The sequence below is a fragment of the Poromitra crassiceps genome (assembly GCF_964638095.1).
Source record: "Poromitra crassiceps genome assembly, chromosome: 13".
Classification (NCBI taxonomy): domain Eukaryota; kingdom Metazoa; phylum Chordata; class Actinopteri; order Beryciformes; family Melamphaidae; genus Poromitra; species Poromitra crassiceps.
Genome location: NC_139644.1, coordinates 31,733,489 through 31,759,736, shown reverse-complemented (window position 1 = coordinate 31,759,736; position 26,248 = coordinate 31,733,489). Strand labels below are relative to the sequence as shown.

Sequence of the window (26,248 nt, the reverse complement as noted above, 5' to 3'; positions counted from 1 at the left end):
TAGTCACAGCAGTGACTAATTGACATGTGCCAGTGCCCAGTAGGCTGTGTTCATATTTATTCCCTTGACTCACAATGAAGCAAAGATAATTATTCCACCAACATTCATTTAATCTCCTACCAGGCCATTTTCCAGGTTAGATACTGAAATTACCTTGTATCTGATGCTATTGACTCATTTGATCAGTAAAAAAAAAGAGAACAGGAAATCTGCAGAGCTTCACAAACATCTTTGCAGTGTGATTTTGTAGAATGGTGCACTGCCACAAAAAGGTAGCAGCATTCGAAGAAAGCTTCCACCACACTAACAACAGCTTCCACCTAAACAAGATAGAATATATGAAACAGAACCAGTGGCAGCTGCATGGCCAACCAGAAACCAAGTTGGAGACAGTCTATAGACACAGCTACTGTACACACAAGTGAGGGGGGGGAGACCTATGTTGATATTCTTACCTGTAACTGCAGTATCAGTGTCCTAGAGCATCCCAGATCTACCGCAGCTGAAACACATATACAGAGACCACATCCTTTACGGTTTGTGCTTTTCAAAAATAGACCACCCGAGTGCCAAGACAGCTTGTACTGCAAAACAGGAACTGCATGAGTCTGAGGTGGTTGACATAAGACATTGTATTGAGTTTGTAGGAGGAGCATTATATAGGACAGACCTCATTTCACGGGGACACAAGAGCTTGTTTACAACAGAAGGCCCAATTCAGGAGTTTGATGGTACAGTTGCAAATATTTGATTATACTACTTTATTTATTTATTTTTTCAGGGATAATGCACACCAATCAACAGTAAAACTGTAAGTGAGACAGAGTTAGCCTGGACAGCTAGTTTCCATCTGCTGTCCCAGGCCAGATGTTGAAAAGGCAGCCTAAAAAAATGCATGTGTTACAGTATACAGTATGGGACAACTTCTACTACTACTACTTCTGTCTGTTCTTGGTTCATTCATCTTTTTTTTCCTCAATGTCATTTGAGAAAGGAAAAAAAACCTTCACTTTGATGTAGCCTACTTTGATACAGTAGGCCACCAGAAGCAAATACACAAGTTAATGAATTTTCCATTTAGAACGGAGGCCTGTCATGTAATGTAGACCACCAACAACGTAAGGACACTTACTTTTTTCATAAATTACACTGATGAACTGAATCCATCCAGGTAAAAGCCATTATCCCAGACCCTTATTGATTTCCCTTATTAAATATATACAAATCACAAAGGAGATGTAGATAGAGAGAAGCGGGCGAGATAGAGAAAGATTTCGAAGCTTTGAGACAATGGAGATGTGGATTGTTCCAAAGAGGCTGCAGTTCAATACCAGGAAGATGTGTACATTCAGTGTACAATTGATGGTATTGTATAGCATATGTTGTGTCATGATCCAGGCCTGTAAGCAGCCCTTTCTCCCTGCTCCCTTCCCCCCTCTCTCTCTAGCCTGTTCCTCTCTCTCTCTCTCTCTCTCTCTCTCTCCTCTAAGCTGTTCCTGTTTAGGGCTTGGAGTGAACCTGCCACTGAGTGGTGGAGCTGTCAATCTGCTGACTTCTTTAACCAGGGCTGAGAGGGGAACCCATTGTCAGATCATTACAACCTGCTGGTTGGGCTCCCATGCCTTCCAGCATGTTGACTCACAGAAGGCTATGGCCTCCAAGCCACTGCCTTGCCTCCCCTGCTGCCCTCTGCCACTGGTCTGCCTCCCTCTGTACCAAGCCTCCAAATCCATGCCTGTCACTCTGCCATCCAAGCCTGCACCATTTCAAACCTGTATCTCTGCCGCACCTACTCATTCAGTAAACAGCCTTGAACTTCTGTTTCTCAATGCTACGGTTCCTTCCTTCCTATCCTGCCGAGAAAGGAACCTTAACATTGAGAAACAGCGTCTGTCTCAGAGTGTCTGCTTGTGGCTTTTGCCATGGTCAAGGTCACAGCTCATGACATGTATGTATGGATTCTACTTCTATCCACACGATGCCGCTCTGCAGAATAAGAACTTGTACTTACTGTCTGATTATCTGTCCTTGTCTTTATACAAAAAGAGACTCAAAAGTATTCTAATATCCAATAGATTTTGCATTGAATGATCTAGATGATTCTATCTACCTTGAATCTCTCAACATAGTGCTGTTTTGTTTATAATCAAATTTTACTTTTATTCTTTCTATACAAATATGAGCTAGGATGTAAAATGTATACATGTTAACTGATTTGTTATCTTGCATTTCTTGTTACTATGTATGTTTTTGTCCTTAGGTACGATTTCTAGATAAGCCCATGGTGGGTTTCTATCTCACCTGCACATTTTTATTTTTTGTATAGATTTTATTTTCTGTTTAACCCGTTTGCTTTTAAAATGTGCAAATAAACAAACAAACACACAGTATGTGTTTAGATGCTGCAAAAGCATTTCTTAACTATTTATTATTATTTTATCAATTTACTGCCACATGAGCATACTGTAGAAGAATGCATTTACTTTTAAGTTGAAGGTAGACTGAACTGCATGAGATGTGTGTCAGTGTCATAATGCTTCTGTTGGTGCCATTGACAAATTAGCCCCAACCAACGAAGACTATAGCTGGTGCCATAGGCATCAGCTAATGGGGATCATTTTTAAATAAATAAATAAATAAATTATTTCCATGGTACCAATATATCTGCACTGTGATTTAAGTATAGTGCTGTTTTTGTATAAGATTAGGTTTTACGCTATTAGTCAAAACTGTTGCAAATATCTACCTTTTTTGCACCATCAAAGCATACGCTTTGATTGCACCTCATTTCTCTTTGGCTGGGCCACTACAGGCTGGTGGACGCCGGTGCAGAGCTTTTTGATTTCTTTCTTTTGACATGCAGTGTAAATGAGGTACCGGCAGATGGCGTTGCTCGCTCTCTCTCTGCAAAGACTCCATAGTCGAACCTCCAACTCCTCTGAATAACTGGAGCCCCCTTTTCTATTATAATAGCGAGGGAATGGGACAGAAAGAGATAGAGGTGGGCAGAGGTGTGACTGAGTGGACAGGCAGAGGCAGAGAGACTCGGAGCCAGCTGGTCACTTGCCATCACTTATTTATGTTTAGGAATTTCAAAGGGGGGAAAGCTGAACTGTCTGGCACTAGTTTTTCGTGCGTAAACGGGATAGGTTGTCTTAGGAGTTCTACCACACTTTCAGACTGAAGTTTATTTCGAGGTAGTGTCCTCTGTGGAGTTTTCTTTGCCTCGTAAGAATATTTAATTCACATTTATTATGTTATTGACTGTGGGTCTGTCTTTTTCATGTATCTCCATGAACAAACTAATTTTACGAGTGTAAATGTTTTAAATTGGACTTGATTGTGTCTGTAGTATTGTCATTCCTAATTAATTTGATGTCACAAATTCTGCTAATTTTAATATTTTTCTCTTCATTAAATTTCAGCGCAAGAGACATTGCGGAGCACGGATTACAATGATAAAGATTTTGGAGGTTTGGGTCACCTTGGTGACAGTTTCTTCCCTGACCGAGAGGGTTCTCGGAGGATACGGGCTGAGCATGTTCGCCGCACAGTCCTCCCCTCCGGACCCGTGTTACGATGAGAACGGGAACCCTCGGAGGTGCATCCCCGACTTTGTCAACTCTGCTTTCGGGAAGGACGTGCGCGTCTCCAGCACCTGTGGGAACCCCGCTGCCCGGTACTGCGTGGTGACCGAGAAGGGAGAGGAGAGGGCGAGGGACTGTCACACGTGCGACGCCGGCGACCCCAAGAAGTCCCATCCACCTGCGTATCTAACAGACCTCAACAACCCGCACAACCTCACCTGCTGGCAGTCCGAAAACTACGTGCAATACCCGCAGAACGTCACGCTCACCTTGTCGCTGGGAAAAAAGTTCGAGGTCACCTATGTGAGCCTGCAGTTTTGCTCACCTAGACCTGAATCCATGGCCATCTTCAAGTCCATGGACTACGGCAAATCGTGGGTGCCCTTTCAGTTCTATTCGACCCAGTGTAAGAAAATGCACAACAGACAGAATAAAGCGACGATCACTAAGCAGAACGAGCAAGAGGCGATCTGCACGGACTCGCACACGGACATGCACCCTCTGACAGGTGGGCTCATTGCCTTCAGCACGCTGGACGGCAGACCGTCGGCGCACGACTTCGACAACTCCCCAGTGCTGCAGGACTGGGTGACGGCCACCGACATCAAAGTGGCCTTCAGCCGGCTGCACACTTTCGGGGACGAGAACGAGGACGACTCGGAGTTGGCCCGCGATTCCTACTTTTACGCGGTGTCGGACTTGCAGGTCGGAGGAAGGTGCAAGTGCAACGGCCACGCGTCGAAGTGCGTGAAAGACAGAGAGGGGAATCTGGTGTGTGAGTGCAAACACAACACCGCGGGGCCAGAGTGCGACAGGTGCAAACCTTTCCATTATGACCGACCCTGGCAGCGCGCCACGGCCAGAGAGGCGAATGAGTGCGTGGGTAAGGCAACACCTCTTTTGTCACATCATGGGAATTTATTGTCTGAATTAGCCTATATTACTTTTATTATAAAATATGGCTATATTATTCGATTCAGGCTTAATTATTATAGATCAAGTTATTTTATTTGATGATCATTAGTCTTGCCATTACGCACAGAAATTACGCGCCAGTTCATTCTTATGAATGCATATTTAACTTATATTTATCACTCAAATGAAATTCTAATACAATTCTATTTTGAAATTGTGGTAATTTCTTTGAATTTTAAAATCTCTTTGTGGCTTTATTTTATAGAAAATGAATCTGTTAAATGTTTACCGCCTAATTTAATAACTGTTAAGCCAAGTGAGACAGAGGCCGCAAGCGCTATCTTGATCTTCAAACGCACATACATGTAAAATAAACCATAGAGGCCTTGCCAAAATTAGGCCTATAACTGTATTTGAGATTAAATAAATATATTGTCTTGATATTATTACAACTTTTTATTTACCAAAACAAACCCAAAACAACTGTTGCCACATTTAAACAACATATAGCCTACATTTATGACAAGCTGGTGAGTATCAAATTTATGGTGGCTATGTAGCCTATATAGGTTGCAAATAGATTAAATCATTTTCTGAAATAATGTATACCTAGAAATTAATTAAAATTTGATGGCCTTCTTTACAGAAAATCCAATACAGTCAGTTAGGTATTTATCCAAACATAAAGGTGTCAAATTTGTCAAATGTCAAATTTTAAGAAAGTGAGCAAGTTTCTAAGCCTACTGCATGGACTGTATTTTGTCTCCTGGACCCAGAAGAAATCCCTGAATAGAAAAGAAAGGACAGGAAGTCATTTGACCAAACTGCCCAAACGCGTCATTGCGTTTTTGACCATGCAGTGTTTCTGACTGTAGCAGCTCAATAGGAAGGAAACATTGCAGCTGCAGAGATAGATGGCAGGGGCATGTTGTGTTTCCATAAGCAGGTGCTATTATCAGATTGGATGGGCGATTAAGGCTGTTTATTGACATTTTTGGCAGTAGAGTATAAACTACACCACTTTGGGACAGTAAGCTATTCAAAGGTGAGGACAAAGCACGAGGTAATTTAAAGCCAGACCTAAGTTTTTATTCTAGAGCAGCAGAGTTTATTTGCTGTGATGCTCATTTTCAACAGAGCTGGGGGGGGTGGGCTTATATCAACAGAGCCACAGGCAGCTCAAGCCCCTGAGCTACAGTCTACCCAACCTGGAAAAGTAACAAGTTCCGACACTGCCATGGTTTGCTCAACCGAACGGAACAATTGAACAAGTTGTTCCCCTTGGCCTCCGCCTTTCGCCTCATGAGTGTATTTTACTAAAACAAAAGGTTGTCACTTGTAGCATCCATCTCGCTGTCAGCGGGAGGCCCCTTTCACCAGCCCGCTTTCTGTGTGAGCGGTGTCATCAGATAAACGTCTGAAAAGCCAGACTGAGCATGCCTTCCAAGGGAGGGGGGACGACATAATAAGGGTGGCCTGACACCTCAGTATGAAAGAAGGCCTGCGGGGGCGTTGGCGGGGGTGTTTCGAGAGAGTTGAGAGAGCTCCATGCTCTGGCAGTGGGGCTTTCTTCTTCTTGTCTGGCTGACTCCACAGAGACACTCACAGGCTGAGCAAAGTGTAGAGAAAGAGAGAGAGGTGTGCTTATTAGATGGCAGAGAGAGGCTGGTTACAGTGACTGGCAGCAGGCATTAAGGAAGAAGTAAGACAAAGTCAATTTCCCATGACTTTGCATGCAGGGTTGCCATCATATTTTGTACAGAAGCGTTTACATTGGCGATGGTAACCACATTCCCGTCAGCTGGTGTTGCATGACATGCAAATGAGTTCATAAAAACTATTCCGAATGTTTCATTACATCAAATCTGCTCTCTCGTTTCCTACATCTGCATGATCACTTCTGACCTGTTGCAACCACAAGCCATGAGCATTTATTTAAATGAGTGAGTAAGGCAGACAATCACTCTCTCTCGCACACACGGTGAGACACCGGGCTCGCCCTGCACCGTTTGGAGTCCTGCTGTCCCAGGCAGCTGCTTCATATTCTGTCCATGTACGGCGTAGCACTGACCCCTGACAGTCAGACCTCCTCTCCGCTCTGGACGGCCTGATGGCCTGTGAAGGGAACTGTGGGAAACGCTCGCATGCCAAGTGGGTTTTGAGGCAAGTTGAAAATGGTAGCCTTAGTCACTCATACGTGTAATTTTGCACTTGTTCAATTTTCAACTCTGTTTTTGCTGTCTCCCCGCCATGCGATGTCCTGTTTTATAATAGCCTAGAGTCGAACGGAGGTGAAATCAGCCATGTTTCCTTAGTTCTCATGGTGGGCAGGTTTTATTTGGGTTTAGGTGGGGGTTTTTTTTTATATGAAAGCAAAATAAAGAAATTATCACAAAAGGATTGTAATTTCAGCTTGACATCGTGTCCGGAAGGTTCAGAACGCTGTGGAACTTGTAGGTGTCTGACGCAAAGTCAATGAGTGTAACATTCATCGTAGGGCGTTTTTATCTTTGATTCTTATCGGTATGTTTTCTGCTCTGCTCAAGGTATTTGGCAGCTATTGGACCTACACAGAAGTCTTTTCTAAGTCGTTGCCACCCACAAGGTAGCTGAATTGGTATATGATTGTATCAACTGCTACTGGCTCTCCTCCCAGTCTCTGCAGCACGTACTGGTACTCCCTCCACCAGTTCTAAAAATAGAGTAAGTGCTGAATCTAAAATGCATGCACAAAGGCCGGCAGCATTTGTATATTAAAATCAATATTATAGCCTCCTTTTACAAGTCAAATCAGTCAGGACTACCTTTTGAAAGCAGCAATTTTTCTATTTGAAATAGGCCTACAACCCACTTGCATGACATGAATCAGACACAGAAGAAAGACTGGTACAAGCTGGAGGAAACCAGACCCTTACAGTACAAGGACACCACACTTACCGCGGCCTGTTTTCAGAACCATTCCAGATCTAGGATCAGCTTACCCATTTGGTTTATGCAGCTATGATGATTTTAGCCCCAAGATGCTTTTGGGGAACCAGGCCTTGGTTAGCTGTTCACGACAGCGTCTGTGTGCCGGACTGGTCTTTTGTCCATGTGGCTGACTGGGACCGTTGACACTGTTTCTGCTGACTGTGGTTGCGCTGTCCGCTCTCCCCTGGGTTGCCAGGTTGGGCCGGGCCAGGCCTGCTCACCATCTGGGTCTCATTTCAGTTCCACTGCAGCGGCCCATGTGACGGGAGAGAAGAATTTGTGAAAAGCATGATGTCATGCATAGTCTTGTAATAGAAGTTGTATTGTCTCTCGTGCTTTGGTACTTAGTTCTTTCAATCTATTACCCTCCTCTCTCTCTTCCTGTTTCTCTTTCACACTCCTCTTCTTCCCTCTTTCTCTACTCCTCTTTTTGATTCTGGCCCATCACTGTGTTCCACTGCCAGGGGATGGAGGCAGTAATTACCATCTAATTTGTAACTTGAGACATGTTTGTGGGTTTTGATTTTTTGGATGAATTTCGTCAACAATAGCCAGAGGATATTGCTGTTTCTGGGGTTGCTTTTTATTTTGTTGACATCTACTTTGATCTGTTTTCCATGTTTAAATGCATTACCGTAACATATTGTATAATACAATAATGAAAAGAGCCCAAGTGAGTAATTGGATTTGCAAAGTTAAACCATGCAATGAGCGATATTAGACCTTAGAAGCACCTGTTACTAATGTGTGCTATGTAGATATTTCATTGAGACATAATGATATAAATCAATATCTACCAGTATTGGGAGTAACTATTTACTGTAATTCCACTACTTTTTGCAGCAACTCTATTTACTTTTTCAAATTTAATAACTCAATTACAATTCCTGAAATTTAAATAGGCTTGTTACAAATTACTTTAGGATGTGAAAATAGCAGAGCTTTAGAGGATTTACCCGTTTATGATCATCAGATCTACAGTATTCCGGGGAGAGATGCCGGCAAAAATGCTCCACACGCCGCAGCTACAGCCAGAGCTCCAGAGGCTAATGACCTTCCGTAGGCTATAAGCCTCCCCAATAAGCAAATGTCCAAGTATCCCAAGCAGGTACAATGATAGATCAAACGTGTGCATTAATACAGTAAAGGGCTTTTCACACTGCATGCTCTTAACCTGGGGCTATCTTAGCCCTGGGCTAAGAATAGGGCTAAGATAGCCCCGGGCTAACTTAGCCCCTTTTCACACACACATTTGTTAACACGGGTTAACCTAAACCCAGGCTATGTGATTCACACTCAGTTCTACTAGCCCAGGGTTAGTAGGGCCCAGGGCCGTTGGAACCAGTGCTGCCAGATGGCCCCGTATCTGGCCCTGTTTCACACTGGCAACTTTTAGCCCCTTAGCCCCAGGCTAAGAGACTCACTTAACCCCGGCTAAGTGTAGTGTGAAAAGCCCTTAATAAAATCGAAGTAGACTTTTAAAAGTTACTTTCCCTATAGTATAATTACTTTTATTATGCAGTGATTTTAAAGCACTTCAATTACTTTTTGAGAGAAGTAGCCTAACTAGTAATTGTAACTAATTACAAATTTTCAGTAACTTGCCCAACACTGATATCCACATGGCAGACTTGTTGGCAAATACTGAGAAGTTGTTGCTTGAATAATTAGAAATTGGTGTGAATAGCCAGCATAGAGCAGAGAATGATTCATTCCGTGCTGACAACAAGCTGTTTTAGGGCAGCAAGTTGGTGTGGTGATAAGTGAGAACCAGAAGGCTTAGGTTCCATCCCCATGACAGCACATGTCTCCCTGCTGAAGTATCCATGAGCAAAATCAGTAGCTGACCTCTGACCTCCCTGTGGATGGGACAAAGAAAATAGAATTCCTCCTTCAAGGATCAATAGAGTATAACAAAAAAAGAACGGTAAACATTCAAAGAGGACATAACAATGGATCCCTCAGCGGAACATTTTATTGGATGAGGGAAAAAAAGCAACCAATAAAGAAAACACAAAAATGAAAACAAATACATGTGGCGGTGAGAATCTTGCTCTTGTTCTGGGTTGTTTGTTTGGATCCATGACGTTAGTGATCACTAAGGCTACAGCCGTTCTCCCTGGGGTCCACAACAACGTTAATGATATTACAACCTACAGATGTACAGTACAAATAGCATAAATAAGACCAAGACCTGAACACAACAGGACACAGTACATACAGAACAGTATTAAATGGATAGTTTGGTTTATTTCATGTGGGGTTGGATGATGTAGTTATCGATAGTGTGTATTATCTACAGTAGAATGAGAGCAGAGAGTGGCCCAGGAGCAGAGCAGTGTCCTGCTGTGAACAGTGCCAGCAGCAAAACATACCACCTCCTAAAAGAAGGCCCACCTAAACAAATATCAGTTTAAGTGTACGCTATATTAACAATTTCAGCGTTTCATCTTGCCATGAATACAGCCCTATCCTTTGGCACTACATGTTCTCAACCGTAGAACTTCCGTATTCCTAGGCATTTATTTATTTAGGTGGACTTTCTTTTAGGTGGCTAAAAGAAGTGTTTCTGCTGGCCCCTCTCACAGCAGCTTTGGTCCTGTGTTACAGCAGCACCATCAGGAGCAGAGTGCCAGTTAGATCTCAGTCATCTAGAACATCGAAATGCATGAGTACGCCTCGGAGGCACTGGGCTGGAAAATGCAAAAATGCAAATGGTTTTGACCAATGAGAGTTTGGGGGAAATAATTGCGGGCGGTGGCGACCCCGCAGCCAAATATATTAAACCAATCAGTGGAAGTCAAATCCAATCTAAAACAGATCTACATGTGCTTCTCTTATGAACATGAAAAGATCCATTTAGATTTATCAGCACAACGCGCTCTCTGAAGACAAGACTCTTTTGACAGCGTCGTCTGGAGGCGAACCAGCCTAAACCAGCAAAACTGGAGAGTGACTGGGTGGCAAGTCTCCAAATCGGTCACAGGAGAACCGCTCCAGGTTTTGTCTCCTGATGACATCTCGGAGCAGAGCCGTGGTTCTCTGCTGTTGTACATGTTCTTGTTCATGTTGGTGAACTGTCTAAGATCACGGGAATACACGCATTCTATTATAGGGTTGATTTTTAAATAGTTTAAAGACATTAAATAACGTGGCAGTGATTCGGCGTCTTGCTCAAGGACACTTCAGCAGGGCCGATGCTTGCTGCCAGGGGGGTTTGAACCATACTGTACAAAGATATGGACACAGCCACCGTGATGTCACCCATCGGTTTGTGGACTCCTGTTTTGAAGCCCCAAGTTTGGCATTTTGCCCGTTGACATACAGCATGTATCCGTCCGTGATCGACGAGCTGCGCGGAAAAATATATATATATTTTTTTTAACAAGACCGTAAACATGTTTATTTCTGCTGTAAAGTTGGGCATTTTAACATCGAGAGTCTATAGGGATTTACTTGCTTTTGGACCCATCCTCAAGTGGCCATTTGAGGAACTGCAGTTTTACCTTTTACCTTCATTTTTGGCTTCATTTTTCATCGCCGAAGCTTGCTGCTTGGTTTGAACCCGGGTTTTGCAGTTGCGTACCGCTCTTCCTACCGTACCAAAAGCTGCACTGAATGCCATGAGTCTTGTGCTCCAACAACTAGCTGGACACTCATGATTGATGTTGCCCTTCACACACTCGGCTTCTGTGCTAACACTTATAAATAACAGCACCCTCCGATCCTTAACTCTTTTTCTATCACAAATGGAAAACATAAAAAATATGTGTATACGGGCTTTCTACTCTGTTGCCTCCAGTCTTTTTTCTTTTCTTTTTTGCAACCTAAGCCTATGTGACTCTGGTAAGAGGTTTCTCTGTATACAACGAGACCATAAAACAAAGAGATGTATTTTGGGGATCTCAGAAATCCATGCTCTGGTAGAATCCAGTGTCCTCTGGGTAAAGGCTGCATGTTTTGAGGATTTTGTTTTGTTGAGCTCATAATTCAAGACAGACATGATGGTCGAGCCAAAAAGGTTTCACTCAGGCTTTTAAGAGCATACTGAAATCTTGTACTGCTGTGTTGTGGACAGCGGTTTGGAGAGGTCACTCAATGTTTAGAGAGGGGTATGTTAGCTTTGATTTAATGTTCATATCCTTTGTACATGGGCTGTTGGGCATCATGGCATGACTGCTGACCAGTATGGAACGTATGCCTAACACAGTGGGGCAGGCTCCACTGGAATCTGAAACACGCAGCGCATTGCGTTTAACAGTTTGACTAATAGGTGATAGCCCTAACTGCTGGTTTGAATTACGCAGGACACAGAATCTACGCTGATGTTCTTATTGCATCGTCATTATTCATACTGTAAACAGTAGACTTGAGTTATGTTGTATCATAAGCCACATTACTGATGTAGTCATTCATTGACTTAGTGCAAAGGACAAGTTGATCCCTCAGCTGAAAAGCATTGCTGTTACAGTGCAGAGCTCATCTGTTTGTCTATGTAGATAGTGGTTATAATAGCTACAGACAGGATTCTACTGTGCAATAAGCAGAGACATATCTGATCCCAAATGGCTGGGACAGGTCAAACTGTTTGTTTGTAGTCATTCAATGACTTAGTGCAATGGACAAGTTGATCTCTCATCTGAAAAGCAGTGCTGTAGCTTAGAGCTAATCTGTCTATGTAGATACTACTTATAATGCCTACAGGCAGTATTGTAATATGCAACATGCAGAGAAAGACCTGATCCCAAATGGATGGGACAGTCCAAATGGTTTGTTTTTGTTTGTTCATGGGCGTGCCTTGTTGTTGACTGTGCCAAGATGAGATGATATGCGTGCATTTGTGCGTCTGTGTGGATCGTCAACCCTTTGCATCCAAACTATGTGGATGGGTTTGACCTCTGCCACCCAAGGGCTGACCGGGGCTGACCGGGTGGCATCAGGACCACCTAGCATGAGTGTGAGCGCACGGATCCCCCTTTGAGGAAGTGAAGCAGGGCAGGCTGGGAATGATTAATGGCCCATCGGGACAACACGCTCCGCTGCTCTGCTTCTGAGCCCGAGCCAGCGCCCCTGCTGCGCTGCCACCCGACAGTGACATTACCCTCGCCTGCTGCGCTGCCACCCGACAGTGACATTACCCTCCCCTGCTGCGCTGCCACCCGACAGTGACATTACCCTCCCCTGCTGCGCTGCCACCCGACAGTGACATTACCCTCCCCTGCTGCGCTGCCACCCGACAGTGACATTACCCTCCCCTGCTGCGCTGCCACCCGACAGTGACATTACCCTCGCCTGCTGCGCTGCCACCCGACAGTGACATTACCCTTCCCTGCTGCGCTGCCACCCGACAGTGACATTACCCTTCCCTGCTGCGCTGCCACCCGACAGTGACATTACCCTCTCCTGCTGCGCTGCCACCCGACAGTGACATTACCCTCGCCTGCTGCGCTGCCACCCGACAGTGACATTACCCTCCCCTGCTGCACTGCCACCCGACAGTGACATTACCCTCTCCTGCTGCGCTGCCACCCGACAGTGACATTACCCTCCCCTGCTGCGCTGCCACCCGACAGTGACATTACCCTCTCCTGCTGCGCTGCCACCCGACAGTGACATTACCCTCCCCTGCTGCGCTGCCACCCGACAGTGACATTACACTCACCTGCTGCGCTGCCACCCGACAGTGACATTACCCTCGCCTGCTGCGCTGCCACCTGACAATGACATTACCCTCCCCTGCTGCGCTGCTACCTGACAGTGACATTACCCTCCCCTGCTGCGCTGCCACCCGACAGTGACATTACCCTCCCCTGCTGCGCTGCCACCCGACAGTGACATTACCCTCCCCTGCTGCGCTGCCACCCGACAGTGACATTACCCTCGCCTGCTGCGCTGCCACCCGACAGTGACATTACCCTGTCACTTACCCCACTTACCCCCAGTGCCACTTACCCAAAGCTTGAAGGAAGTCTGCAGCGGAGGCGGGGTTAAGCTCCTTTGGCTGGTGCCGTCCTCCCTGCTGTGCTGTGGACACGGGCGGCTTTTTACTGAAAGACAAAGACAACAAACTGGATCTATTTTAATTCAATAGAGTCTTGATCCTCATTAGAATGACACTCAAGGGGGCATCTTACAATTTTTAGGGGCATTCTTTTCATTGCTAAATGTCTTATTTGTGCAGCTTTTTGTCCAGATCTTCAATGCAGTATATTATGCCTCATTTGCTCCAACTGTATGAAATCAACAACATTATGCAAATAAATTTTAACTAGTGTTCTGATGTTGTTTAATCCTCCATCAAACATCAGAGAAAGTCCTTTGCTAATTGCCTTGTTTTTATATGTACAGTATAATACTGTATATAGAGCTTATCCACTTCAGTGACCTCACTCCTCCTCTCATTAAGAACCTGCTTATCTCCAGAGCACTTTCAAACAAACAAACTGCAGAAATAATAAGCCTGCCTTGATAAGGAAATGGAGTTGTTGGTTTCCCACTCGTATTTATTTTTCCATAGAACGTCTGGCCGGGCCTCTCCACTGCCCGGGCCTCTCCTCTGCCCGGGCCTCTCCACTGCCCGGGCCTCTCCTCTGCCCGGGCCTCTCCACTGCCCGGGCCTCTCCACTGCCCGGGCCTCTCCACTGCCAGGGCCTCTCCACTGCCAGGGCCTCTCCACTGCCCGGGCCTCTCCGCTGCCAGGGCCTCTCCTCTGCCCGGGCCTCTCCTCTGCCCGGGCCTCTCCTCTGCCCGGGCCTCTCCACTGCCCGGGCCTCTCCACTGCCCGGGCCTCTCCACTGCCCGGGCCTCTCCACTGCCCGGGCCTCTCCTCTGCCCGGGCCTCTCCTCTGCCCGGGCCTCTCCACTGCCCGGGCCTCTCCACTGCCCGGGCCTCTCCACTGCCCGGGCCTCTCTCCACGGGTCTCTGCTGCTCCGTAATGGATTTCTACATTCCCCTCCATCTCTGGCATACCCCCCAGTGACCGATCCTTCTCCCAGAGAGAATGAGGAACCACTTATTGGATTTGAGGGGATCTCCAGCAGGATAGAGGAGAGGAGAACACACGGGCTAGCAGACACCAGTCCCCACACAACGATAAATATCTCAGGGCTCCACATCTGCTCCAAGGAGGAAAGACCTGGGGATTCATCAATTGCAATCCTCCTCCTCCTCCACTCTCAAATCTCTTGCTCCGACAAGGAGCATGGAATCGTGCACAGGCGCAGGATTAAGCCATCTTCCATAACTCTTCCAGCCTGAGAGGGAACGGCGGCAGAACCAGACGGCCTGTTCTCCCCTCTGCTCGGGGTCAGCGCAACTACTGTGGGGCGGCGGGGTCACCGCTCCTTTCACACACTCAAACCAAACAGTGAGAAGCCACTTCCTTCCTTTTCCCGATCGACAGGAGCTTTCCCTGAGGGGTACATCAGACAGTTTCCCCTCCGCTCCGCTCGCTTTTCCCAGGAAAACCTCGGGCAACAAATGTGAGCTGTGCATGTGGGCCCCCGTGCAGCAGTGCATGTCATGCGCACGTCTGTATCCTCAACCAGGATGTGTGCGCGTCCGCGCGTTGTGCTGCGGTGGCTGGGATGGCCTCTGCACAGTTTTTTTTTCCCAAGTCATGCCATGTGGTTTATTTACAGAGATAGCGAAGGCTCAATTTCTCTGGATACTGAGGCAGAGATACCATATCTGGTTCCCACTTAGGCGCAGGCAGCTGGGAAAGGCAATGAGCTCAGAGCATCGAGCCCCAATAACAAAGCATGACCAAAGCCCATGTTAGATTACAGTGTAATGTAGCCTGGGCTCTGTAGCCGCAGGTTTTCATGTTGGCCAGTGACAGACAGGCACAGGTCTGAAAAGAACCACAACACTGGATGTGTCACATGGAGCAGAGGGAGTTCAAAGGACAGCAGTGGAAGATGGAGTGTGCTGCAACGCTTTGCAAGGCTTTCTACTGATTTCCAGTGAAATCATGTCAATGAAACAGGTTGCATGCTTATACAGCCTGCTGTGTGACATCCTGATATACTGTATATTGGTCCTTAAAGGATTTGGTAAATGTCCTGTTTGCGTCATCAGTATGGGATTGGTCTCAATCGGTCCAGTTAATGCCGGTTTAAATAATGTCCTGCTTCCCAAATTTCCACGACTGAGAAAGAAAGTGGACTGTGCACCTTAGAAGTTCATAAAATGGGACTTTTATACTAAGACACACATTAGTAAAATTCAATCAGTCACTATTAGCCTAAACAGTTTGATTAGACTTCAAACAGACCGTGTAAGAAAATGACATTTCTGTGATAAATGAAAGTGACATTCTACTATACAGTCCAATCTTGGCTGAAGCTGACAGCTCAATCAGACAGCTTGGATTGACAACTGACATCATCACTCTTAAATAGCCAGCAAAGACCCCTCTTCGCCCTGCCAAGGTTCTGCATGGCATTTGTTTTACTCGTTAATACAGTGGTTGAAGGTTCACTGGGTTCCAGCGGTTGGCGACGTGCTTCAGGAAGAACCAAGCCTTTTCCTCTCCAGCTCAATGCCATGTCCTGGAAGCCACCTAGCAACCAGAACAAACTTTGGGATGAAATTGAAAAAAAAAAAACACTCACAACGACCTCTCAGTGTTTCCATGAAAACAATCATTAACCATTAATTCCCTAACATTTTCCTTCCTCCGGATAAAATGGAGCCATAGTGCTTTTAGTCTGTACCCTTTTCCTGAGGCTCTCAAAAGATTTCCTTCGTTAAGTCACGTTATATGAGCTGAACACCTGCTTTGTTCCTTGTAAGGGGCACATCTACCGCCTGCTTTACTGAATATAACAGACAGTATTATATACATCATATTAACGGACAGTAACCACAGTATTCGGAAATATTGTCAAGTTTTTTCGGTTTGTCTCCCATTTTCTCCCCAATTGTACTTGGCCAATTCCCCCTGGCCCCTGCGGTCTCGGTCGTTGCTCCACCCCCTCTGCCGATCTGAGGAGAGCCGCAGACTAGCACATGCTTCCTCCGATACATGTGCAGTTGCCAACCGGTTGTTTTCACCTGACAGCGAGGGGTTTCACTGGCAGGACGTAGCACATGGGAGGATCACGCCATTCCCCCCAGTTCCCCTCCCCCCAAACAGGCACTGGCCAGACTGACCAGAGGAGGTGCTGATGCAGCGACTAGGACTCATACCCCACTGGTTTCCCACTCACAGACACGGCCAATTGTGTCTGTAAGAACGTCTGACCAAGCCGGAAGTACCGCTACCGGGAATTGAACCTGGGTCTCCCGCTGTGGTAGCGAGAGCTTTTACCTCTACACTACCCAGACGCCCTCAAGACTCACACCTTTGAAACCACATGTACCTCCACTGATCCTAAAGCTTAATTTATACTTATTAGAAAGTGTCGCTCAGCACATGGTCGCAGACGAAAAAGAATGTGTCGCTCATGGTGTTGCATTTATACTTTAGTGAATGTTCGCCTCGGTTCAATGGTCACGTGATACTCGAACGCTATAAGAAGACAGCCAAGAGAAGAGAAGAGAGGGAACGCACAGTGAAACCACCTCGGAGGCAAGATGTAACGTACTTGGCTGCAGCTGCATATAAACGACACACAACTCACCTCCTCTCTCTCTGGGAAATTGGTCACAATGTTGTTTGTGATTTTCACGAAGTCATACATCAAGGACAGGCTGATCAAAATAGCGGGGACACATTCATTCATTTAAATCGAGTGAAAACCAAAACAAGGAAGTCAAGCGCGTGCCGTCTATATAGCGACTCGCGCGACACATCGTGACGTAGTCAGCGACACTAGACATTTCACCAGGTAGCAGACACTGCTCGCCGACACTTGAAAGTGTCGACTCAAGTCTTCATTTCTGTCGGCGACCGTTTCAAAAGTGTCGGCAGACAAAGCATAAATTGGGGTTAACAGTCTTCTCTCCTGCATTTATCCTACTCTCATTCCCAATCAGCCTCCTTACTGTCTGAATAAAGAAGAAAAAACATACTTAGAGGAGTGGACTTGCACACTTTGCTCTATAAAATATAATGAATCTTTAATTATTGAAACATATGGGGGCAAATGTGAAAACCTGTTGGAGAGATATTTTGACATGGGGAGGTGACTGGTTATAAATAGGCGCTTGGAGACAAGGGGAGAAAAGCACAATAAACATGCCACAGGAACGATGGATTGTCACCTAGGGTTTATGATTTACAGCCCGGTGGCTTCCTGTCCGTCCCTCCCCTATTCCCTCACCACGGGGGAAGACATTGGAGGGCGCGCGTGCCGGACTGTTAAAATAACCTCCCCGCACTGTGGGGAGGATCTGGAACGGGGCCCAACATCGGCCAACAGAGTCCCGCAGGGACTTGGCCCTGGTTAGATGTTTAGTACAGGTTTAGCGGCTCTGGAGAGCGTCCATTCGCACGTTCAGTTATCCTGCATTCATATAATGTCGGATTTACCTTAAATACGAGCTGCCGACTGGGGAAAAACATTCACGTTAGCCTCCTAGTGGTACTGTAATTCCAAGTAGGCGATGGTATTTTGTTTTCTCTCCGATATCTCCCACTTGGCATCATGAATTATGAGTCAAGGCAGGCGGCAAAAGCTGCAACTAACCTATCAGCAATGTTGGCAGTCTATAAAGCTACTATAAAACTCTAAATTATGTTATTCAAGGTACTTTAATAAAATCAAATGGACTCAACAAGATGTCAAATATTCTTTGGCTTCTTCCAATACAACATGAATGTGTGCTTAAGCTCTACTCTCTCAAGACTTAGGTCCTAATGTTACAGGTGTCATTACTGTTAGGCAGGACTACAGCTTCCTCTTGGGGGGGCGAGTCCTGTGCTTATCGGTATGATAGACGGCCATGTTGTCAAATCTAGACAATTTGGACAAATTATAGTATCTCCACCAGCCTTCTCCAACTCCATCACATGATATAGGAGATTAGAGAAGGTGACATCATGAACCACATTGTGTAGAGACTTCTAGGTATACAGTAGAAGTCAAGATAAAGGTACAAGATCATACTGCAGTGTGAAATGAAGTACTTTTTTGAGGATTTGTACTTTTTAAAGTATTTTTATAATGCTATACTTTTACTTAAGTCATTTACATAATATATGTTCTACTTCACTTACTTTTAAATGTACACTCAGTAAATGAGTAAAAAATTTTTTTTTGCACACCGCGATATGAAAACAGCACGGCGCATTGGGATTGCTCGCCAACAGGTCCAGAATCACTTCCGTATTTAGACGATCCAATTGTAATGATCCCCATTGTCACATTAGTTCAGAAATCTCAGGTTCATTTGACACTGCTGATAGCCATGACAAAATGGATATATCTATATCTATATATATCTGACTGTGATATTGCTGCTAGCAGCTCTAGCTCATCTGGCAAAGGAAAGAATCACTGAGCATTCCTGGTCGCATCTGAACAAGCTCTTCAGTATAAAAGTCAAGACAGACAAAGACTGGAACAGCTACAGTAGGTAACACTGACTGTTAACGTGCTGGATGTGTGAAATGTAATTTTGAGGGTAAATAATTAAAATTAAATTTTTTTTTGCAAAGTAACGTAAATTGACTTTTACTTGAGTACTTTTAAAGAGGTAACTTTTTTCACTCCAACTTCAGTCATTTATTGAACTACCGTAGTCATTTTACTTCAGTTCATTTTCACTAAAGTAATGTAACAATCGTACTTCAGTAGGATTTCTCATCAGTACTCTTTCAACCTCTGACCACTACCGAGGGGATAAGTAAACAAAACTATATCCTTACTCCTTGAAATGGGGAGTTATGGCCTTCATCCCAGTCTTTAAGTACCACCACAGACCCCCCCCCCCCCCCCCCCCCACACCTCCTTGATGCTTTATCCTTTGCACCAACCTTTTCACTAACTGGACCCGTTTTCATGCCCAGTAAACTTGAATAAAGAACTCCGTCAGTGTAGAGCTGCTGCACCCCATGCAGTAAAACAGCACGAAGGCTTGTTAACGTCCAGCCTGACCTCTAAATCTTGGGGTGACAGAGGGGCTTGAGGCTGCTCTGGAGAAGAGGGCCTTTGGTCAGATGATGACCAAAACCAGAAGACAGGTTTCTAAAGATTAGGGTTCATATTTGCTGGACTGCTTGTTTTACACCTGTTATGTACCGTATGTATGAGAACTCTACTGTAGTATTTGATATTGGGACATGGGAGGCTATAAAGGTTCATTCATTTCCATAAAATTCTGGTTTCAAGAATGTATTTTTTTGCCTCCATGCATCTCGCATCATAGTGTCAACTTCCTTTAAACACAGCAAAGAGTGAACAGGATTTGCTTATTGAGCTTAATAACTGTAGAGCTTCTCATCACCTTTCCCATAAACGAGAGGAAATCAACTTGAGGAAGGAAAGGAGCTGCCCTCCTGTCCGCCTCTCTCCACACCTACACAGCAGGGTGCACTCCAGCGCATTATAATGAAAATATACAAAGCCTCAAACAAAAACACACAAATATATCAGAAATTAATACGTTTTCGTGAGACTATTACTCAGGAGTATATTTGAACAGCGTTCCCCATGCAGTCGACACCCCCAGCTACAACCAATCAAAGACAGCAGGATGCTCCCCCACCGATACGTCAGCGTTATACTTTAATTGGTAATTTTATAGTCCGGCGTTGTTTTCCCACGGCGGTCGGCCAGGCAGCGAACCGCACATTCGACGAGTTCACTCGATTTTTCAAGTGACCCTAAATGTTGTATTTAAACACAAGGCCTACACTCATGTGGAGCCTCAGCAGCCTTCATCAGTTCTATGCAGCTTCCCTGAGGTGGAGAACCCGTAGAGGAGCACGTATGGAGTCTGGACGGAGAGGTTCATGCACACCAGAAGCCTGGAGACTGGCTGTTTGGATTGGGCTCCCTCTGATAGCTGAGAAGACTGAAGTGCATGCTAGTCCATTTATGTCTCTCTCTCTCTCTCTCTCTCTCTCTCTCTCGATCCCCCCTTCTGCCTTTTTAATGATTATTTTTGCGGCATTGCAGCTTTATTAAATAGTTTACATTACAGAGAGACAAGAACAATGGGTGAAGAGAGAGTCGGTGACACGCGACAAAGTTCCCAGGCCAGATTCCACCGCAGGATAGCTGCAGTTACATAGCAGTGGGACGCCCCTCTCCCTCCTACTCTGGACCGGTCCCAACCCGGCAACAAGAGGATAAATAGGCTGAGATATGCTGGTCATTATGCGTGATTATTCATAAGACGGGGCGTGTTATCGTTGGCACCACTCGGCACCGGGCCGTTTAGAGAGGGGAGTGTAGAACTCTGGTCATTACCGATTGCACAATTATGCTATTTACGTAGTATCAGGGCTTTTGAAAGGGGTCACGGCTCACATCGTTACTCTGTGCTCCACATACTGTATATAGAGGATGTGTTGTTGTACTGCACTTAGAAATACACTAAGGTCATATTTTGCTGTGTGGCACCCGAATAACTGCAGCGAGGCTCTTAATAGTACATATCGTTATCGTAGTATACACTGCGGTATTTAGTTTAGTCTACATGCAGATCAAGCATCAGTAAAGCCTATTAACTACCGGTGTTACCAATAAGCAGCAATTGCTATGACCCGTGCTAATGTTACAGTATATGACTTTGGCTAATGGTGCATTACGTTAGCTGATGCTGCACTGCATTACCTAATGGCGTATACACTGTGCTGAGGAGGAGGCTGCAGTGCTACTTTGGCCAGGCTGACTTGGGTGGCTGTTTATGTTGAGGCGGTGCAAATTCCCCGTTGGCCAGGTGACCGAGCGAAGCCAAGGTTTACGAGCAGTTACTCACACAAAAGCGCAGGGAGGGCTGATTGCTCAGCTAATTGATCTCCACCACAGATCACAGAGCCGCGCTCGTAAAGGAGGGGAACGCCTCCCCATGACATCATCGCACGCTGCGTGGCGGGACGAGGCGCGCAAGTCAGGGGAGACGACGTGTTCCCACACTGAGAGAGGGAGTCCACAGTGAGAGAGAGACCTGATGTCACGTGGGACACACACAAACACACACACACACACACATACACACACACACACACACACACACACACGCGTGCACATACACACAATTAATCCTGAGTTAGCACAAGGAAATGGGATCCATTAGGCAGGGTTTGTTGTGACTGAAGACGAAAGAAGTTGGTGGCATAAAGGAGGCCCTGTCAGACCTCACCATGAGCTGCGAAGCCAAGGGAGACTGTTGTTAAGTGATAGAAGAAAGTTTCTAACCAAAATGTTGATCAGGCTCAGCCACAGAGCAGCATCCTCAGAGCTGACAGGATTCAGTGTCTTGCTCAGGGGCACTTCAGCAGGGTGGCTGCATGCCAACAAGGAGGCCTGAGCCCTAACGGTCCTGTTGGAGAACAGTCCTAACGCGCGGTGCTGCGGTGGCTCAGCGAGTAGAGCGTGTACCATAAGGCTCAGTCCTTCCCACAGTGACGCGGGTTCGAATCCGGCCCGCGGTCCTTTGCCTCATGTCCTCCACTCCCTCTATCTCCCATGCCGATGTCACAGGCCAGTTTTTAAATGCTTTGTCCCTGTAAATTAACTTTAGGGGTTGAGACGAGTGAGTGAATGGTTGAATGGTGTGGGAAAATCCTAATTGAACACAGCTGCAGCTGATTAGGAGACTGGGGTTTTTGCAGTGGGCTGGCGTTCTTCTCGCCCTTTTAAAGGCAGCCGTGGAGGTGAGAGGGGAGAGAGAAGGCAGACGTGGTGGAGAACCAGGGGGATCTTCGATGTCGAAGTGGGGAGGGTGCTGGCCAAGGTGTGGTGAAGCAGACCTGACGGTGAAGGAAACCTGACGCAGGAGCAAACGCAGTCCCGGGCAAGAGCAGCCGAACCAGAAGGTTGACGGGACGTTTGGAAGAGGGTAGAGCTACGATACGAGTAGTGAAACTCCCGATGGCGCACGGTATCCAGACCCACCATACAGCAGTCTGACGGCCAGAGGAACTGCACGACACAGCTTTTTCGGAGGGGAAGCATCGTTGGAATGTAGAGGGGTGTAGTCACGACGCACCCCTCTTACAGCTAAGTACCCCTCTTATGTCTCCTGCAAATTGTCATCCTTCCTGTTGTCCTCCTGCCTTTCCTACCCCTTTTTACTGATGTACCCGGCCTGACTAGATGAACATTGTTTTTAGATTTGTACTTTGACACTGTAGCCTACTTTGAGCGCCATTTTATTGTACCTCGCCCCATCCAAACAAAGCCCACATACCACCTAGCCACTTGAACGGCCTGCTATGTCAGCTATAGCTGTCCCTTTTTGACGTGCGGTGTAAAGCGTGCTTTTGATAAGTGAAGAAGTTATAATCACGAGTGCAATTACTGTGGAGTGTGGAGCGCCCCCTTCAACTTTCCATAGCATAAAGCTAAATACCCAAGAGGTTCTTAAATCACGTGTGAATTTGCGGTGATATTTTGCAGTGCTGTTTCCTTCCTTTTTTTGGCCATTGTTCTGGACAAACTCTGACCACTAGCTGGTTTTGCCATCTCCCTCGGGAGCCTGGGCCTCTGCCCAGTCAAGTGACTTGTCTCATTATTCCCCCGTAGCTTCCTTGGAGGTGTTCGGGACACGAACGGAGCGGACAGAGGACACTGTGGGACCTACTACACCTGGACTGTGGGCTGGGGTTTCTAACATTCTCTATTTTGTAATAAAGATTATTGTGTATCCAGCTCCTGGTGTCCTGTCTCATGGTTCTGGTTGGCTCCCCACCTGTATACATATAGTTCGTGGTTGTAACATCTGTTGGCCACGGCTCACATTTGGCGTAGTCGGCAGGATTTTGTACACGTGGGTTGAGCCTCCTTAGCCATCTGACATGCCAGGAGAAGGATCACAGGGTCCAGGCCAGGCAGAAATGATTTTATCATGGACTTTATTGTTTGTCATATTTGTTCCCTGCATAACAAGGTACAGGGATGTGAACTTTTGTTTGTCACGTTTGTGGCCCTGCATAACAAGGTACAGGGATGTGGATTTTGTTTGTCATGTTTGTGGCCCTGCATAACAAGGTACAGGGATGTGGACAGGGTTCTAAGGGACTAGAACCATTAAGTGTGGGGGGATGTCACAGGCCAGTTTTTAAATGCTTTGTCCCTGTAAATTAACTTTAGGGGTTGAGACGAGTGAGTGAATGGTTGAATGGTGTGGGAAAATCCTAATTGAACACAGCTGCAGCTGATTAGGAGACTGGGGTTTTTGCAGTGGGCTGGCGTTCTTCTCGCCCTTTTAAAGGCAGCCGTGGAGGTGAGAGGGGAGAGAGAAGGCAGACGTGGTGGAGAACCAGGGGGATCTTCGATGTCGAAGTGGGGAGGGTGCTGGCCAAGGTGTGGTGAAGCAGACCTGACGGTGAAGGAAACCTGACGCAGGAGCAAACGCAGTCCCGGGCAAGAGCAGCCGAACCAGAAGGTTGACGGGACGTTTGGAAGAGGGTAGAGCTACGATACGAGTAGTGAAACTCCCGATGGCGCACGGTATCCAGACCCACCATACAGCAGTCTGACGGCCAGAGGAACTGCACGACACAGCTTTTTCGGAGGGGAAGCATCGTTGGAATGTAGAGGGGTGTAGTCACGACGCACCCCTCTTACAGCTAAGTACCCCTCTTATGTCTCCTGCAAATTGTCATCCTTCCTGTTGTCCTCCTGCCTTTCCTACCCCTTTTTACTGATGTACCCGGCCTGACTAGATGAACATTGTTTTTAGATTTGTACTTTGACACTGTAGCCTACTTTGAGCGCCATTTTATTGTACCTCGCCCCATCCAAACAAAGCCCACATACCACCTAGCCACTTGAACGGCCTGCTATGTCAGCTATAGCTGTCCCTTTTTGACGTGCGGTGTAAAGCGTGCTTTTGATAAGTGAAGAAGTTATAATCACGAGTGCAATTACTGTGGAGTGTGGAGCGCCCCCTTCAACTTTCCATAGCATAAAGCTAAATACCCAAGAGGTTCTTAAATCACGTGTGAATTTGCGGTGATATTTTGCAGTGCTGTTTCCTTCCTTTTTTTGGCCATTGTTCTGGACAAACTCTGACCACTAGCTGGTTTTGCCATCTCCCTCGGGAGCCTGGGCCTCTGCCCAGTCAAGTGACTTGTCTCATTATTCCCCCGTAGCTTCCTTGGAGGTGTTCGGGACACGAACGGAGCGGACAGAGGACACTGTGGGACCTACTACACCTGGACTGTGGGCTGGGGTTTCTAACATTCTCTATTTTGTAATAAAGATTATTGTGTATCCAGCTCCTGGTGTCCTGTCTCATGGTTCTGGTTGGCTCCCCACCTGTATACATATAGTTCGTGGTTGTAACATCTGTTGGCCACGGCTCACACCTTCCTGTCTCTCTCTCACTGTGTCTGTCCAATAAAGTGTGAAAAATACCCAAAATAAATCTTAAACAAATCAAATAAAAGGACAGTCTTACGCATAAAACAGCAAGCAAGTGCGGGTAAATGATGTCATGTGGGATATACTTTGTCATTTGCATAGTAGAAGACTATCATTTACATTTCAGAGGAGGCAGGTTTTTATACCGACTGTTTATATGAAGTATGAAGTAGTATCATTTGCAAAGGAAGCTGTCATTTTGTTACCGCACTCTAAATAGCAGGTATTTCCACTGTATAATCAACACTGGACAGAGCGAAATGTGCTTTACTGCAGCTTGTCATATCCATGTTGTGGTTACAGGGTTGACACAGCCTTTTGAAACTATGATGGCTGCATTTCTTCAGACACCAGAGAGCGTCTGAAAATAGATAATTGTTTCATTCCATACGACCACAGGTGCTGCAATAAGAGCTTTTGGTTGTTATTTTATGCTTCCACTAAGCATGGCTTCTAGAATCAGATTCTGGCTAAGAAAACAAAACAAAAACAAAAACGATAAGATCAGCATTTACCCGCGCTACAGCCACACAGGATCAAACATATTGACCGATGGATCTTCCCACCGACACAGAGACGTGCTGAGGCTGAGGGCTGGAAGAGTAAGCTGGCTTCACGTTGCCTTTCATCAGAGAGGAACCCAATTCATTAGCTGGGCTTATGTCTTTTCATCTCTTATCTGCTCTCAGGGCACAAAGTGCACTCGTGTGTGCTTTGGCAGCTCCTCGGAGGTGAAAGGTGAGCTGAGTGATGGCTCATTATGTTCCTGGGCGTGCTGTTATGGTAGCGGAGCAGACAGACATCCCCGCGGGGGATAGAGGTGTTGCCGGCAAATTGGCCATGATGGTCACATTAGACTGATAACATCTTTTCTGACACGACCAGGCTGATTGTGCTCAACTGCTCTATTAGCCTCTGCCCCTCTGTGCTCCTCTAAGATGACAGCTTAGGGTTCCTCCTGTCGGCCCTGTGCCGTGTTAGACCACTTCAGAATGACTTCAACATATTAGCTACAGTAACAGTAGTGTCAAGTGTTACCACTTCAGCATATAGGCTACAGTACAGTATTATAACTGTGATGAAGGCAAGGTGCAAATATCATAGTTGGCTATGAAGAGCAAGTATGAAACAATATTTTTCTGCAATAAAAAAAAAAACCCACACCTGACATTTACCATGATTTTTAGTTTTGCTGGTTTTCATTAAAATAACACATAGGCCAATGGATCCAATTTGGCCTTGAGGGACAACACAGTCTAAACAAATGTAAAGTAAACTGTGTTTCTGCTGGG

General features: G+C 46.0%; 1 protein-coding gene across 1 annotated transcript in view; it reads left to right on the top strand.

Annotated features, from left to right (window-relative positions):
* Nucleotides 1–3,455: 3,455 nt before the first annotated feature.
* Nucleotides 3,456–26,248, top strand: part of ntn1b (netrin 1b) — a gene marked incomplete at both ends in the record, with an annotated part of 59,341 nt that continues 36,548 nt past the window's right edge. Inside the window, one exon of the mRNA XM_083648891.1 lies at nucleotides 3,456–4,470. Within this exon, the coding sequence (XP_083505017.1) occupies nucleotides 3,456–4,470 (1,015 nt within the window). The remainder of the gene's footprint in view (nucleotides 4,471–26,248) is intronic.